The sequence below is a fragment of the Nyctereutes procyonoides genome, unplaced genomic scaffold (genome assembly GCF_905146905.1).
Source record: "Nyctereutes procyonoides isolate TBG_1078 unplaced genomic scaffold, NYPRO_anot_genome, whole genome shotgun sequence".
Classification (NCBI taxonomy): Eukaryota; Metazoa; Chordata; class Mammalia; order Carnivora; family Canidae; genus Nyctereutes; species Nyctereutes procyonoides.
The window spans coordinates 31,327,668-31,345,458 of NW_026575048.1; the positions used below are offsets into that span (position 1 = coordinate 31,327,668).

A 17,791-nucleotide genomic window follows, 5' to 3' on the forward strand; every position below is an offset into this window, starting at 1 on the left:
ATCCAACATCATGTCTGCAAATCTGAATGTGGTCTGTTTTCTGCTACGTGGTGCAAGTCTCTTAGTGTCTCTGTCCCCATTCTCTTCCTCTTCTAATAATACTACACCTGGGCAATAAACATGTCTCTTAAGATGCCAACAATGGAAATATGGAAGTCCTGAAGGGAAACTAAATTTGGAATGAATAAGAGTTTACTTTGAAGCATGTTAATTTTGAGGAGATGAAAGAGCATCAAGGAGGGGGCATCACAAGGGCAGTGACAGATTTAGGAAGTGCAAAAGGCAATTAGATCATGATGTGTAAATGTGAGTCATAGAAATAAAGGTGGTAGAATCATGGGATACTCCAAGTGAAAAGTTTGAGAGTGTAGAGCAATGGTGAGCAACCTCTTTTTCTTTCCTTCATTTTTTTTAAGGACCACTTAGGGGAGTCTGGGTAGCTCAGTGGGTTAAGCATTGGACTCTTGATTTTTGCTCAAGTCATGATCTCAGGGTCACGAGATTGAGCCCCACGATGGGCCTGCTTGAGATTCTCTCTCTCTCTCCCTCTGCACAATCCTTCTTAAGAAAAAGAGAGAGAGAACAACTTAAAAGAAGCAAAAAGTGTTTATGAACCTTTTTTTTAAAAAAACATTCAAAGTGAAAATAGTGTTACTGACTTCCATAACAAGAACTTCTGCTCTGGGATGATTATTAAGATATGAATACCTGTTCTTCTCCCAGGCAGTGTTTTCTAGCCTGTCCTAGCTTGATATATTTGTATGCAGAATTTAAGGTAAGGGGAGTAGAGACATGAGTGGAGAAGTGAGAAGAGAAGGATAAGTAAGCCAGAAAGGAGCTAAGTAAACCTTTAAAGTGTTGAAAGAAAGGGAGAAGGGAGATGGCCAAAAATACCAACAAACTGGGATCTAGAGAAAGAGTTTAGAGGTTATATATAAGACTAGAGGGAATAGAATGGAATGCAAGTGTGCCTCTGTAACCATAAATGGCTTCCTCTGATGTTCTTTGAGAGCAAATAAGATAAACAAAGGTTGGAATACCTTTTTAAAATTACTGTGATCCTAAGCAGAGTCTGACATAGGTGGGACACCAGGACTTATTAGGGTTGCAAGAAGAACGCCAATGAGAAATTTGGCAATGGTTCTGAACTGCTACAATGTTATCTGGTCATACTAAGAAGTCATGACATAGAAACAGCTTTCAAATCTTTTACAACTTAATTTACATTGCTTTTTAAAAGGTATACATGTTTTTACATTTATAACTTATTTTTTTTACATTTATAACTTATTTTATCTTTGGAATGATTCCTTAAATTATTATCATCCATAATTTATAGATGAGGAAATTGGAGGTTAGAGAAGTGAAAGACAGAAACAGATCAGGATTAATGATTAGATCCAGTTAATTGAACATCTACTGAGCCTTGCTTACTGAGATTCAGGTTGTGCTATATATGAGGAAACGCAAAAATGGTTAAAATGTGCATGCAATCCTCAGCCATTATACCATTCTTGCTTTACTCTTTCCCAGTTCTCTCTGAGAGGATGGATCTCTCTTCTAAGCCTAGGCCAGGCTAGTTCATAATGAGATTCATCTGGGAGCAAGATTACACAGCAAGATTACAGGAAGAATTGACTCCAGGGTACTCTGGCAGTTCCAAGTCGGTGATGTAGTCATCAGAATTGCAAGATAAGGAAGATCTGGGAACTCTTATACACTACCGAGTGGAGAATAAATTGGTACAATTACATCGGAAGACAATTTAGCAATATCTATTAAAACTACAGAGGCCCTTTTCTTACATTTAACAATTCCACTTCTCTCTATATATATCCAAGAAACTCTCCCTTAAATGCATAAGGAGACATGTAAATGAATATTCATTGAAGCATCATGTATAACAGGAAAATAATTGGAAACAGCCTAAATGTTCATCAACCTGAGAGTGGTTCAGTAAATTGTATGATCACACAGTGGAATACTATACTGTAGTTAAAATAAATGAACTAGTACTAGAGCTATAATATACATCAATCTAAAAAAATAGAATATCTAGTGAAAACAAGAAAGTGGCAGGAGATACGTAAAGCATGCTACCATTTATGTTAGCTTCAGACCCATGAAACAATAGTCCACATTTCTAAGTGTGATAAACATTTTTAAATATTCTTTGTAATAATAACTCCAAATTCAGGATAGTTGTTACCTCTGCTGAAGGAGAATGATAGAGTATGTAGATGCCTTTAGCCAAATCTGTGTCCCCTCTTAAAAGTGGATCTGAAACACATATGGCAAAAAGCAAATATTTGATAAAATTCGGTGGGAAAGGAGAGTTCATATTATTATTTCCTATATGCTGTAGGCTCGAAATATTTCATTTAAAAGTATATAGGGGCCTTCAATCCTGGAATTCTGGGATTTTTTTCTTTGTGCAGAAATTTCTTTTTTCCCCCTTTTCTCATGTTGAAACTCCATCCATTTTTTGATATTTAATTCAAGTCCCACTACCTTATTGAGAATTTCTGTGGCAATGTTGTTAGTCCATGCTATGCTCCATAAAGTTCTGTAGGTCTAGAAGGTACTCTTGTATTCTATGATGATTTTATCAAAATGACTTTTGTTTTTCTGAGTATGCTGAAGCCACATATTAAGTATTGAGAAGGAGTTGAAAAAAAATAAAGTTCCTTTGTATACTATGTTTGTATGACCAGAATTCTTTCATGTTTATATATATAATTAATATATTAATTAATATATTTATTATTATTAATTAATTATCATTATATTATAATATAATAATTAATATATAATATAATTCCTATATTCCTATAATGTTGTTTAAATATATATTGCCTTGCATTAATATTTGGTTTATTGAACACAAACTTTGTTTCTCCAATTATATTGTAAGAGCCTTAAGAGCAGGGACAATGTCTTGAACTTTTAAAATTCTTCCCCAGTGTCCAGTGGAACACAACCAAATACTTATTAAAGAAAAGTGACATATAAACCAATAATTATTATGCTTCCTACAAAACATTTATATAGAAAGTTGAAAATACTAGTTGGAGCTACATTTGCTTATATTTTCCCAGAGAGAGAATAGTAATGAACTGTGAAATGACCAACACTCAGGCAGCAGAAGGAGAAAAAGAAGAAATAATGGGTTTGTATATTACACATTCTGGATAATCAGCTCTTGAATGATTAAGTGTAGAAAATCTCTTATGAGTAAAAGCAGATTTTAAAAATTTATTTTATGACTGTGGACTTGTTTTATAGATCATTTCCAGTTTTCAGATGATTCCAGGCCAAACTTACAAATTATTTTGGAAAAACGTTTCCTCTTACGATATGCTACATAGCCATGTACAATATACCTTGTTGTCATTCTGCCTTCATTCCAATATTTATTGGACTACATGTAGGAATGGTGACCCAGGGAAACTAAAACACAAAAAGTGTTCCATCTGTAGAATCAGGAAAGAGTTTTGAAGAAAAACTAATTACTTTGAATTTTATTTACCCTTAGTACCTCTTGTAAAAAGTGTTTGGTGGACAGCCCTGGTGGCTCAGCAGTTTAGCGCCGCTTTTGGCACAGGATGGGATCCTGGGGGCCCGGGTCAAGTCCCATGTCAGGCTACCTTCTCCCTCTGCCTGTGTCTCTGCCTCTCTCTCTCTGTCACTCATGCATAAATAAATAAATACAATCTTAAAAAGAAAAAAAGTGTTTGGTACTTGAGGCAACCACATTTGAAATCTCAGAGTAAAAGTCTATATTAGTCCAGGATTAAAGCTAAAGAGCAAAAAAAAAAAAAAAAAAAAAAAAGCTAAAGAGCATAGGGAATGGTAAGAGGTCTGGACCACATTGTCTCTCCTCAGAACCAAAAGTTGGGTATTGAAGAATGAGATAAATTTAAGAATCAGTGCAGTTATTTTATTAAAAGCCACAGTTGCTAGGCCAAAACTACTACCACATTGTGTCTGAAGAATTTCATAATGAACCTTTGTAATATTTCATTAAACCAGGACACTATCTTGTGATTATTTGGCCTAAGTACTATAACACTCAAAATAAAGTTCTCTAAATTAAAACTTACCTACATCTGTATATATATAAGTGCATTTTTAACTTGACAGTGTACCTCAGGGAATTATATCTCTTATTACCCTCCTCTATTTCTATGTCATTTGTATCCTAGTGAAGACAATTAAAGGCACAAAAATATCTTGCAATTTCATAGGAGAGCATATATTCCCTCATTTTCACTCATTTGTAAAAGTTAATGTTGAAGAAAACCCTGAAGCAAAGTGACCAGAGCATTCCTATAATAATGAGGGGACTTATCATTGGTCTCTGCAGTTTTCCCTTTCCCTAAATAAAGTGAAGAAAAGTGCTATCATACAGATATTATATATAATGAGTTGACTGGGTTTTTAAAGTTCCCCAAAGGATAAGTGTTTATAACTTGGAATTAATTTCTCATGGAAATACTATGATTATGTTTAGATTTAAAACCTAATATAGGGATCCCTGGGTGGCGCAGCGGTTTGGCGCCTGCCTTTGGCCCGGGGCGCGATCCTGGAGACCCGGGATCGAATCCCATGTCGGGCTCCCGGTGCATGGAGCCTGTTTCTGCCTGTGCCTCTGCCTCTCTCTTTCTCTCTCTGTGTGACTATCATAAATAAATAAATAAATAAATAAACCCTAATATATTAGAAGGTATGAGATGTTAGTTGATTATGAAATTGTATCTCATTTTGTTGTCCAATAAACTTATCATAGAAAAACGAGAAGTATTTTTCCCTTCTCCAGCATAGAGGGAGTTTAAGATGGTGATTTTCTAAAGCCTCAGGGAGGCAGAAAACACAACTATCTGTCTTTATTGGAGGGTTCCAATAAAGGGGAATGGCTTGACTTCGGGAGAATTTGGATCTGTTGAACCCAGAAAGAGAGAAACCAGACGTGTCAGTTTCCATAAACAGTAAGGATCTGTCTACTCCCAGATAACAGATCAGAATGGTATACAACTCTGATGAAGATGTCAGCAAGGATATCTTGTCTCAGAAGTAGTAAAAGTATTAATTTCTGCTAAGCTGAAACAAATCAAAGATACACATAATAAATTCTAGAATTACTATTAAGAGAATAGTAAAATTATGTATAAATAATATGATGAGGGATGCCTGGGTAGCTCAGCAGTTGAGCATCTGCCTTCGGCCTAGGGCGTGATCCTGGGGTCTCGGGATTGAGTCCCAAATCGGGATCCCCACAGAAGCCTGTTTCTCTCTCTGCCTAGGTCTCTGCCTCTCTCTCTCTTTCTCTCTCTCCATCTGTGCCTCTCATGAATAAATAAATAAAAATCTTAAAAAATATATATAATATGTAAATAGAAGAGAGCATAATTTAAAAAAATAGTCAATGAAATCAAAGGAAGATAAGAAAAGATAAAAAGGACCAAGTAACAAGTAGGATAAATAGAAAACAAAATAGTAAGATGTTAACTATAAATCCAAATATATCATTAATTACTATAAATATAAATGCATAATATTCCATTAAAACAAAGATTTCTATACTTGTTTTATTTTTTTATTTTTATTTTTTTTAAATTTTTATTTATTTATGATAGTACACAGAGAGAGAGAGAGAGAGGCAGAGACACAGGCAGAGGGAGAAGCAGGCTCCACGCACCGGGAGCCTGACGTGGGACTCGATCCTGGGTCTCCAGGATTGCGCCCTGGGCCAAAGGCAGGCGCCAAACCCCTGCGCCACCCAGGGATCCCTATTTTTATTTTTTTAAATTTTATTTATTTGCTCATGAGAGACACACAGAGAGATATATACAGAGATATAGGCAGAGGGAGAAGCAGTCTCCATGCAGGGAGCCTGATGTGGGACTCAATCTCAGGACTCCAGGATCATGTCCTGGGCCAAAGGCAGGCACTAAACCGCTGAGCCACCCAGGCATCCTCTATATTGATTTTAAATAGATGGGGCACCTGGGTGGCTCAGTCAGGTAAGCATCTGACTCTTGATTTTGGCTCAGATCATGATCTCAGGGAGGAGAGATCTGGCTCTATGCTCAGTGGAGAGTTTGCTTGAGATTCTCTCCTTCTCCCTCTGCTTTTCCCCTCCAACTCCCCACTCGTGCATGCATGCACTCACTCTCTCTAAAATAAGTAAATAAATCTTAATAAATAAATATACATATTTAATAATGCAATATTACAATAAATATATATGTGCTTTTTCAAAATATATGTTACAATCTAAAATAATACCACAGAAGTACCTGAGAGTGCGTCATGCCCCTTCAGACCAGCTGTTCCATTAGATTTCCAGGGTCATAGTCCCAGTTTAAAGCAGTAGTTCTTCTGGAAGAGAGTGGTGCTGGGCTCTGGCCTTCTCACAGAGAGAGATCAGGGACTGGGTCAGTATTGTGGGCATGTGTATATCTTCCCAAGTTCTCTTACAGTCCTTGCTGGGACTCCCTGACTTATTTTGGTTGGTACCTATTGCTACTTCTTTTACAAAATACACTTTGTAGAACTGATTAGATTACCTTGTTTATTTAATGTGAGTTTGTGCCTTTTTGTCTCAATCTTCCAAAACAGGTATAGTGGGGGGAAATAGTCTAACAAAATCCTAGACAGGGACGCCTGGGTGCCTCAGGGGTTGGGCGTCTACCTTTGGCTCAGGGTTTGATCCTGGGTCCGGGGATTGAGTCCCACATCAGGCTCCCTGTTGGGAGCCTGCTTCTTCCTCTGCCTATGTCTCTCCACCTCTCTGTGTCTCTCATGAATAAATAAATAAAATCTTTAAGAAAAAAAATAAAATCCTAGACAGAGGAAAAATAAATAAATAAATAAGTAAATAAAATAATACCACAGAAAAGTTAAAGGTAAAAGTAAGAAAGATATTTTATGCAAACATTAATCCAAAGTAAGCTGGTATAGCTATACAATAATATTATAAAGTAGACATTAAGGAAAAAGCATTATTAGAAATATAATGTGGTATTTCACGATAAATAAAAACAGTAACTTATCAGGAAGTTGTAACAATTCTAATTTTGTATACAACTTACAATAGACTACAAAATATTGAGAACAAAGGAGTTGCACAAACTGCAAGGAATAATAGACAAATCTACAATCACAGTAGGAGCCATTATTATCTTTTAATATTTTATTCATTTATTCATGAGAGACACAGAGAGAGAGGCAGAGACACAAGCAGAGGGAGAAGCAGTCTCCATGCAGGGAGCCTGATATGGGACTTGATCCCCAGACTCTGGGATCACACCCTGAGCCAAAGGCAGATGCTCAACCACTGAGCCACGCAGGTGTCCCATGGAGCCTTTACTACATCTGTCAGTGTCTAAAAGAATAAGGAGACAAAACTTAGTAAAGGTATACAACATTTAAACAACATGACTAACAAAATTGAATCAATTGATGTATATGGAATATTTCATGCAACAACCGCAGAATTCACTTTTGTTTCATGTAAGTAATGAATATTTAATAAAAATGACAATAACTTGGGTCATTAAGCAAGCCTCACCATATTTCAAAAGATTGAAATTATACAGAGTATGTTCTTTGAGCAGAGAACAGTTAACAGTCAACAACTTTTTAAAAACTACAAAATTAAAAAAAAAATAAAAATAAAAAAAATAAAAACTACAAAATTCCCAAACATATAGAAATTAGGTAATATACTTCTAAATATTCCATCAGTCAAAGAAAAATAACAATGGAAGTGAAAAAAATATTTTGAACTACATAAAAATAAAAACTAAAACTGTTAGGTAGGAAAATTATAATCTTAAAGGCTGAAATTTATAACTTTAGAGAAGAAATACTTAAGGATCCATCTCAAGAACTTAGAGGAAAAAAAATTAAACATGTAGAAAGTATAAAAAAGGTAATGATAAAGTAAAGAGAAAAAATTAATGAAAAAATGTAGAGTCACTGAAAAAAATACTAAAACTGATGAGTGCATAGCAAGACAGATCATGCATATGAAACAGAAACAAAAGCAAAAAGGGTACATATTACTTCTCTCAGGCTTGGAAAGAGGAACATCACTATGGATCCTACAGACATTACAAAGTTGAAGTAAAAATATTTTAGATAACTTAATGTAATAAATTTGAAAATTTAGATGAAAAATTTCTAGAAACAACCCAACTTATAACAAGTGACACCAAAGAAATAGGAAATTTGAATAGTACTATATTAACCAAAGAAGCAAAATAGTGATCAAAAATCTTCACACAATAAATATCCAGATTCTGGTGATTTCACCAGCAGTATATTTTCCCAAAAGTTTAAGGAGAAGTAACACTAATCATATACAAACTCAGAGAACAGAAAAAGGATCCCCAAACCTGAGAAGTTCATTACAAGAAAAAATTACAGACTAGTCTTTCTCTTATCAAAGATGAAAAATCTTCTGGGGCACTTGGGTGGCTCAGTTGGTAAGTGTCTGACTCTTGATTTCAGCTCGGGTCAACTTGGGATCATGAGATGGAGCCCTGAGGCAGGTTCCTTGCTCAATAGGCAGTCTGTTTGAGTTTCTCTCTTCTTCTTCCTCTGTCCCTTCCTCCTCTCTCTCTCTGTCTCAAATAAATAAATCTTTAAAAAAAAAAAGATGAAAAAAACTTCTGAATTAAATATTGGCAAAACAAATCCAGTAATATGTATATATAATATATATATATTATATATATATATTTAAAGATTTTATTTATTTATTAATGAGAGACACAGAAAGAGAGCGCCGAGCGGCAGAGACACAGGCAGAGGGAGAAGCAGACTCCACGCAGGGAGCCTGACATGGGACTTGATCCCGGGTCTCCAGGATCAGGCCCTGGGCTGAAGGCGGCGCTAAACCGCTGAGCCACCCGGGCTGCCCGATCCAATAATATATTAAACATAAAATGTGTGTTTATTTCAAGCATTCAAGATTGATTTAACACTAAAATCTCACTGTATACCCAATTAATAGTATAAGTGAAAATGTATATATTCATCTTTGTAGATACAGAAAAGGAATTTGATAAAACTCAACTTCATTCATTATTTATTTATTTTTAAAAATATTTTATTATTTATTCATAAGAGACAGAGAGAGAGAGAGAGAGACAGACATAGGCAGAGGGAGAAGCAGGCCCCATGCAGGGAACCTGATGGGGGACTCCATCCCGGGATTCTGGGATTACTCCAAGCCAAAGTCAGAGGCTCAACTGCTGAGCCACCCAGGCGTCCCACATTCATTCATATTTAAAAACTCTTAGCAAACTAGGAATTCCCTCTCTTTTTGGTATTCTTTTATTTTGAAATAATTTTAGATTTCTAGAAAAGTTGCAAAAAAGAGAAAGAACTCCTCCTGTATTACCTTCACCAAGATTCTGTAATCATTTACATTTTATCACATTTGTTTTATTAATGTCACTGTGTCTATATTACTTTTCTGAGCTATTAAAGAGTAAGACATGATATCTCTTTATCACTAAAATACTTCAGTGTGTATTTTTCTTTTTTAAGATTTTATTTATTTATTCATGAGAGACACAGAGTAAGAGAGAGACATAGGCAGAGGGAGAAGCAGGCTTCCTGTGGAGAGCCCAATGCAGGACTTGATCACAGGACCTGGGGATCACAACCTGAGCCGAAGACAGACACGCAACCACTGAGCCACCCAGGTTCCTCTAGTGTGTATTTTTAAAGGACAATCCATTTACATAACACAGTAAAATTACCAAAACTGGGATATATAATGTAATGTAATATAATATAATATAATATAATCTATAGACCTTACTAAATCTCACCAATTTTCCTAATACTATTTTTTTGCCATTAAAAAGAACCATTTTTTTGTTTCAGGATCCAATCCAGGATTACACAGTACATTAGTTGTCATGTCATTTTAATCTTTTAAAATCCAAAATAGTTCATTATCTTTACTTTTTATTTTATGACCTGACATTTTGAGGAGTACAAGCTTGTTATTGTGTAGAATGTACCTCTACTGGGTTCAATTAATGTTTCCTCATGAATAGATTCAGATAATGGGTTTTTAGCAGGAATACCAAAGAAGTGGTATTGTACCTCTGACAATGTCTTACAACAGGATGCCCATGGTTTGTCCCATTGTTGGTAATGTTGACTTTAATCAACCAATTAAGGTAATGTCTATCAGGTTCTTATATTGTAAAATTACATTTTCCTCTTTGTAACTAAAAGTATTTTACGTGGAGATATTTTGAGAGTATGTTAATATCTTGTTTTTCATTAAATTTCACCCACTAATTTTTAACATCTTTTGATGATTCTTTCCTGAATTAATAATTACTCTGATTACAAAATAATTTTCCAATCTAATCATTCCTTATATATTTATAGTTAGAATTCCAAAAATGACCCAAAAATGGGTCAGAGACTTGAATGGGTACTTTAAAAAAGAGAATATCTAAGTGGCCAAGAAACACAGCATAAGTACAAGTTAAAATCAGAAGATACGATACAACTGGAACTCTCTTCTATGTTGTTGGTGAGAATATAAATTGGTATACGAGTTGAAACCCAGCAATTTCTAAGAAAGCGGAATCTGTGCATAACCTCTAAGCCAGCAATTTCAGTCCTATTTGCAGTGGCCAAAATTTGGAAACAACCCAGAAGTCCTCCCATAGTAGAATAGATACATAAATTATGTATATCTGTGCAATCCAATGCTACACAGAATGAGAATGGATGAACTGTTGCTATACATGCATGAAGTTTATAGACATGCTGACTGAAAGAAACAGTACAGAAAAGGGTGCATTTGTTTAAGGTTCAAAAACAGAAGAGATGTTGCGTCCCTGCGTGTGTCCGCCCGAGACCCCCGAGCGCCAACCCTAGTCCCCCGCGTGGTCCCATTTGTGCTCCAACAAGATGAAAGAAAGTATCATGAACCAGAAGAAACTCACCAAACTGCAAGCACAGGTGCACATTGGTGGGAAAGGAACTGCTCCCCGAAAGAAGAAGGTGGTTCATAGAACAGCTACAGCAGATGATAAAAAACTTCAGTTCTCCTTAAAGAAGTTAGGGGTAAACAATATCTCTGGTATTGAAGAAGTGAATATGTTCACAAACCAAGGAACAGTGATCCATTTTAACAACCCTAAAGTTCAGGCATCGCTGGCAGCGAACACTTTCACCATTACAGGCCATGCTGAGACAAAGCAGCTGACAGAAATGCTACCCAGTATCTTAAACCAGCTTGGTGCAGACAGTCTGACTAGTTTAAGAGGCCTGGCTGAAGCTCTGCCCAAACAATCCGTGGATGGAAAAGCACCACTTGCTACCGGAGAGGATGATGATGATGAAGTTCCAGATCTTGTGGAGAATTTTGATGAAGCTTCCAAGAATGAAGCAAACTGAATTGAGTCAACTTCTGAAGAAGATAAAACTTGAAGAAGTTACTGGGAACTGCTATTTTATATCATGACTCCTTTTTAAAATTTTGTTCATGGATCTGATAAAATCTAGATCTCTAATATTTTTAAGCCCAAGCCCCTTGGACACTGCAGCTCTTTTCAGTTTTTGCTTATATACAATTCATTCTTTGCAGCTAATTAAGCTGAAGAAGGCTGGGAATAAAGTTTGAAACAAGGTTAATAAAGTTCTTTGCCTAGAAAAAAAAAACAGACGATATTAGGTTACTGTGATAGAAGTCAGGAGTGTGGTTATCTGACAGGTGGTTGTAATTGAGTGGGAGCATAAGGGGGCTTCTAGAGTACTTGTCCTCCTTGATCTTCATACTAGTCACATGGGTATGTTTACTTTGTGAAAATTCATTGAGATCTTGCCCTTATGATTTGTACCATTTTATTTATTTATGATATATTCAATAAAAGGTTTATTTAAAATATTATATTCACATGAATACTTGTATAACAGTTACAACACAGAACATGATTTATAACCAAGTAAATTCTATTTGTTTGAATTTGCCCAATCTAAGAACATCTTATAAATGGAAATCCAAACATACAAAACAGAAAAATACTTATAGCACAAAAGCACCCTTCACTTTTCAAAGCGAAACATCAAATGCATGAAAGGAACAGGAATAACATCCATAGCAGATCCATTTTTCAATTTTGTAAATTTACCCTAAGGAAAGAAAGAACTCAACACACAAATCTTGCTGTGAAAATGTTCATTTTAAACATTATATCTGCTAGCAAAACACTAAAATCAACTCAAATATCCAAATACTGGATCAAGATTTAATAAAGTATGACATGCTGGTACAAGAAAATAACATACATGAAAAATGATGTATGGAAGGCCTTATAGGAACACTAAACAATTTTTTCAGGTACAATGTTAGGTAGAAAAATTCAAATGTAAGATGATATGTATATCATGATGCTAAAGAGAACCAATAGATAAGATGAAAAAATTAAAAACTTTTGTTGGAGTCATAGATTTATGGTTATACTTTTTGAAGGGGTAAACTTCCCTCCTTCCCCTATGAATATTCTTTCTCTCTCTCTCTCTCTTTTTGAAGATCTAATTGGCTTTATTAAACAATTCATGAATGGGAAAGCATCCCATCTAGCAAATAGAAGGGCACTCCTCTCCATGAATATTCTTTATTATTATTCAGTCAGTTAGGGTTCTTTTGTTGCAAGCAATAGAAACTAACTTTTTTTCTTTAATTTGAAAGAGAAAGCAAGCTAGAGAGGGAGAAAGAGAGAGAGAAAGAAAGAGAGAGAGAGAGCACAAGTATGAGGAGGAGTGGAGGGAGAGAGAGAGCAGACTCCCCGCTGAGAGCATGCAGGGACTTGATCCCAGGACTCTGGGATCATGACCGAGCCAAAGGCAGATGCTTAACCCACTGAGCCACCCAAGTATCCCCAACAGAAACTAACTTCTATTAAAAAATAGATTTCTGGAGCCATAGAGGAGTAACTTACAGAATCGAAGGAATAACTAAATGCCCAGAAGGAAAGAAGAAGAGCTAGGAAGTTTCAGAGATCTTAGAAACAAATATCTCTAACCAGTTCTCCCATATTCTGCCTCCTGATGACTTGTTTTAAATGCTTTCTGTCCCTCCTTGCCTCTACTCAATATTCAAATTATTGGGAGAGAAAATCAGATTGTCCTAGCCCAAGTCAAGTATCCACCTTGTCCTTTGATTGGCAACCACATCAGAACAGCCTGGAGTTGGGGAAAGCCACTTTCCTTTTTTTTTTTTTAAAGATTTATTTATTTATTCATGAGAGACATAGACTGAGAGAGAGAGGCAGAGACATAGGCAGAGGGAGAAGCAGGCTCCTCGCAGGGATCCTGATGCGGAACTTGATCCCGAATGCCAGGATCACGACCTGAGCTGAAGGCAGGGCCCAACCGCTGAGCCACTCAGGCTCCCAAAAGCCACTTTCCTAAGGGGGAAGGGTAGTGTTGTTACCAACCAGATGAACAGGGAGCCAAAAGATGCTGGGTGGAGAAAGCAACTGGTCCATGAAATCTTAATCATTTTTCCAATAAATCAGAATATTACTACCTTTGTCTTACAGTAAATGAAAATATGCTTATTGTAGAAAATTTGCACAATCTAGAGAAGTATATAGTAAAAGAGTAATGAAAAAGCCAGCATTCTTTATCCCACTATCCATAGCCTTGTGTTTACTATTCACTGCTACATAACAAATTACTCTCAAAACTAGAAGAGAGTAGAGTGCCTACTCTAATAGAGTGCCTAGAAGAAAGTAGATTAGTGGTTGCCTAGGGCTGGGAGTACTGGGGATGATAGCTAAAGAGCATAGGATTCTTTTTTTCTTTTTTTTTTCAGAATTTTTTTTTTATCATGTTCTAAAATTGGATTGTGATGGTTGCACAACTCTGAACACACTAAAACCATTGAGCTTTCAATGGGCAAATGTTAAGGTATGTGAATTATATCTTAATAAGGCTGTATTTAAAAAATGGTAGGGTAACCAACTATCCCAGTTTGCCCGGACTTCTCTGATTTTTGCACTGGCAATCCTGTATTCCAAGGAAACCCTTCAGTCCTGGTTAAACCTGGACAGCTGATCATCTTATACAAAATGTAGCAGTTTAGGGCAGCCCTCAAGGCCCAGCGGTTTAGCACCACCTTCGGCCCAGGGTGTGATCCTGGAGATCTGGAATCAAGTCCCACATCGGGCTGCCTGCATGGAGCCTGCTTCTCCCTCTGCCTGTGTCTCTGCCTCTCACTCTCTCTGTGTCTGTCATGAATAAATAAAATATTTTTTTAAAAAATGTAGCAGTTTAAGACAACAAACATTTGTTATCTCATAGTTTCTTTAGATTAAAAATCTAGGAGGAACTTAACTAGGAGACCCGGGGTCTCTTAAAAGGTTTCAGTCGAGATGTCATGAGGCTATAGTCATCTGAAGGCTTGACTTGAGCCAGAGGATTTGCTTTCGAATTTACTTGTGTGGTTTTGTCAAAGGGCCTCAATGACTTGCTATTTGGGTCTCTTCACAGAGTGCCCTCATGACATAGCAACTTGTTTTCCCCAAAAGCATATGATCTGAGAGGAAGACCCAGAGACTAACATGGATGCTGTAGAGTCTTTTTATAACCTAATCTTGAAAGTTGTGTGTCATCACTTCCGTCATACTTGATTTGTCACACATATCAACTCTGTAACAGTGTGAGAGGGAACTACACAAGGGTGTGAATACCAGGAAGCAACAACCATTGCCCTATTCTGGAGGCTGGCTCCCATAAGTGGTAATGCCAACTCTAACCCTACCAGCATTTTACTGAAATTTTGCTGATTTTTAAATTAAAACATGCCCATTATGGAACATATGGACAGTATAAGAGTACAAGAGAAAAACATTTTACAATGAATACTTTGTGTATAAATTTTACTTCTATCTCTGATTAGATGGGATAGATCTCTAGATGTGCAATTATTAGAGCATATGGTTTAAGTATCTTAAGACTTGTTACATATTGCCAAAATGCTTTTCTGATACTTGTGTGGTATCAGTGCCCATTTTGCCATACCCCTGTTAGCCTTAAGTATTATTGTTAGCAACTCTGCCAATTTTTATGAAAAATTTTATGTTTCAGAGTGTCTTTTTAAGTTAAGCATTTTCCCATGTGTAGTGGCCATTGCTAATAAATAAGCATGTAACAGGCCATAAATCCTCTCCAGATACATTCATGCATTCATTTAATATTTGTTGAATGCCTTCTGTAACAACATAGCTCCCAAGATGTTCACATTCACATGAAAGAGACTGGAGAAGGAAACAGTTCGATACATTCTAATCTGAGGAAATATTTAAAGAGCACAAAGTCAGGAAACCATTGGCAAGCTGATGAAGACTGAAAGAATTTTTTTCTTGTTGGAGCATCGAGTACAGAGGTGGAGGATGAGGGAGTCATAAGAGAATCAGACCAGACTACGGAATTCAAAGCAAATCTTATTGGTCTTCTCAGCTCTATTAAGGTTAGACCTTATACCTGAGGGTAAGGGGAAAGCAGGAAAGAGCTCTTTTGTTTTTTAGGTAATCTCTATGCCCAACATGGGGCTCAAACACAAGGCCCATAGATCAAGCGTTGCATGCTCTCCTGACAGAGCCAGTCAGGCACCCCAGGAAAGAGTTTTAAACATGAGAGTGAGATAATCAGATGTGTGTTTTTGGGATATCCCCTTGGCTAAACTGTGGACAAAAAAAACAGAGAGGGGTAATAATGGACATAGGACAGATGGCCAGAGAGGAAACAGCTATAGTCCGGGAAAGAGATAAAGATGGCCTGATCTTGGGGAGCAGTGGGAAGGATATTGAGAAATATCTGAGGTTTAAATAGCATCCCTTGTCCCAGTCTAGGTTTCTGAGAAAATTAAGTTATAAACGATTGGCAGATAGACTCCAAAACATGCCATTTTTGGCTGAAAACACAATGATGGAGGTTTTAGCTGAGTGTGAAAGCCAAATGAGATGCAAAGTAAACCCCTGGATCAGGGCAGGCCCCTCTGAGGTAAATGTGGTATGCCACCTGGATGCCTCTTCAGAAATAAAGGATGTATTCCCCTGGCTACAGGGAGTGCTGCAATAACCATCAGCTAGCAGCCTTCTTTTGGGAGGCCTTGGCTATAGAGAACCACTAGCCCAAAGTCATGTTCCCTTCCTGGGGTGGCTGGCATCCAATGACAGATCAGAGTGGGAATATAAAGTCATGGTCCCCTAGCCCCTATCTGAGACAACTTTGAAAGGTCATCTAAGCTTTGGAGCCATCCCCCTCAGGGTCACCTGAAGCCTTTATTGGTACTGAACCTCAACTCAACTTCTCCCTTTGTTCAATCTTGCTTCTCCCACCCCTCCCCTCCCCTCCCCTCCCCCCTCCCCTCCTCACTCCCTGTCCCTCCCCTTCCTTCTCCTCTCCTTCCCGCTCCTATTCTTTTCATCCTAACCTTTCCATGCCCTTTCTGTTCTTTTTTTTTTCCCCCTTCCCTTCTCCTCCCTCCACAAGTATTTTTTTTTTAAATTTTTTTTTTTTATTTATTTATGATAGTCACAGAGAGAGAGAGAGAGAGAGGCAGAGACACAGGCAGAGAGAGAAGCAGGCTCCATGCACCGGGAGCCCGACGTGGGATTCGATCCCGGGTCTCCAGGATCGCGCCCCGGGCCAAAGGCAGGCGCCAAACCGCTGCGCCACCCAGGGATCCCCCTCCACAAGTATTGATCCTGAGAGTACTGCCTAATAAACCTCCTATGCGTAATATATATCTCAGTATCTGCTTCCTAGGCAGCCAAACCTGTGACATCCTCTGGGGCATGGTGCACCTGGATGACTATTAGAATGTGTGTTCCTGTAGGGGTGCCTGTCTGGTTCAGTAGTAAAAGTGTGCAACTCTTAATCTTGGAGTCATGAGTTTGAGCCCCACATTGGGTGTAGAGATTATAAATAAATAAGTAAATAAATAAAATTAACTTAAAAAAGTAATGTTTCCCTGCAGCTAGCAGCCGAGAGAATAAAGAGTGGCTCAGAAAATGCCCAGTTTACCCTTTCCAAATGTACAAATCGTGGGTCACTCCACCTTCCCTGAGATGGAGCAGTTAAATGCGTGGATAGATTCCAGCCGTTATACCACCTGTGTTTCTTCAACAAGTTGGAAACATTAGGACAATATTGAGTGACATTAAAGAAATAGAATCTTTGGGAATTAATGTAGTAGATATAGGTGAGGAAAAATAGGACCAGTTAAGAATTACTCTTAGGTTTCTTACTTGGGTAACTGATGATATATATGGTAGTGCCACTGACTGAGATAAAAGTAAAAAAAAAAAAAAAAAAAGCTTGGAAGAAAATAGGAATTCAATTTGAGGTGTTTTAGGATGTCCAAGTAGAGTCATTCATTAGGCAATTAAAAATACAAACCTGGAGTTGAGGAACGTGACCTGGAATAGCAATATAACTGCATGTAATCAGCAGCATATGCCTAATGATGAAGATCTCACAGAGAAATAATTTAGGGAATAGAAATAAATTTATTTTAAAAACCCCAACAACTTCTAATTAGCATTTTCAGAGATTTGAGAAGCTATTACCAAGTAAAACAAGAGCAAGGATGCTATAATACGAATGTTCAGAAATATGAGGAAATTTTGGGAATGAAAAGTCTGATTGGCAAAATTAAAAATTCAGTAGAAAGATTAGATAGTTGATAAGACACCTCAGAAAGTAGAATATGAGTAGAAGGTGAGAGACATAAAGG

The 17,791-nt window shown here is 37.1% G+C and overlaps 1 protein-coding gene and 1 non-coding gene across 2 annotated transcripts; both read left to right on the forward strand.

Moving 5' to 3' along the window:
- The first annotated feature begins 2,591 nt into the window (after positions 1 to 2,591).
- Positions 2,592 to 2,666, forward strand: LOC129511227 (small nucleolar RNA SNORD59). The gene has a single exon (XR_008664776.1). It is a non-coding gene; the product is annotated as a small nucleolar RNA SNORD59 (small nucleolar RNA).
- Positions 2,667 to 10,953: 8,287 nt separating this feature from the next.
- LOC129511047 (transcription factor BTF3-like) lies at positions 10,954 to 11,470 on the forward strand. Its single transcript, XM_055327502.1, has one exon. It carries the CDS (start codon positions 10,954 to 10,956, stop codon positions 11,440 to 11,442), a length of 489 nt encoding a protein of 162 aa, XP_055183477.1. The 3' UTR covers positions 11,443 to 11,470.
- The last annotated feature ends 6,321 nt before the right edge of the window (positions 11,471 to 17,791 follow it).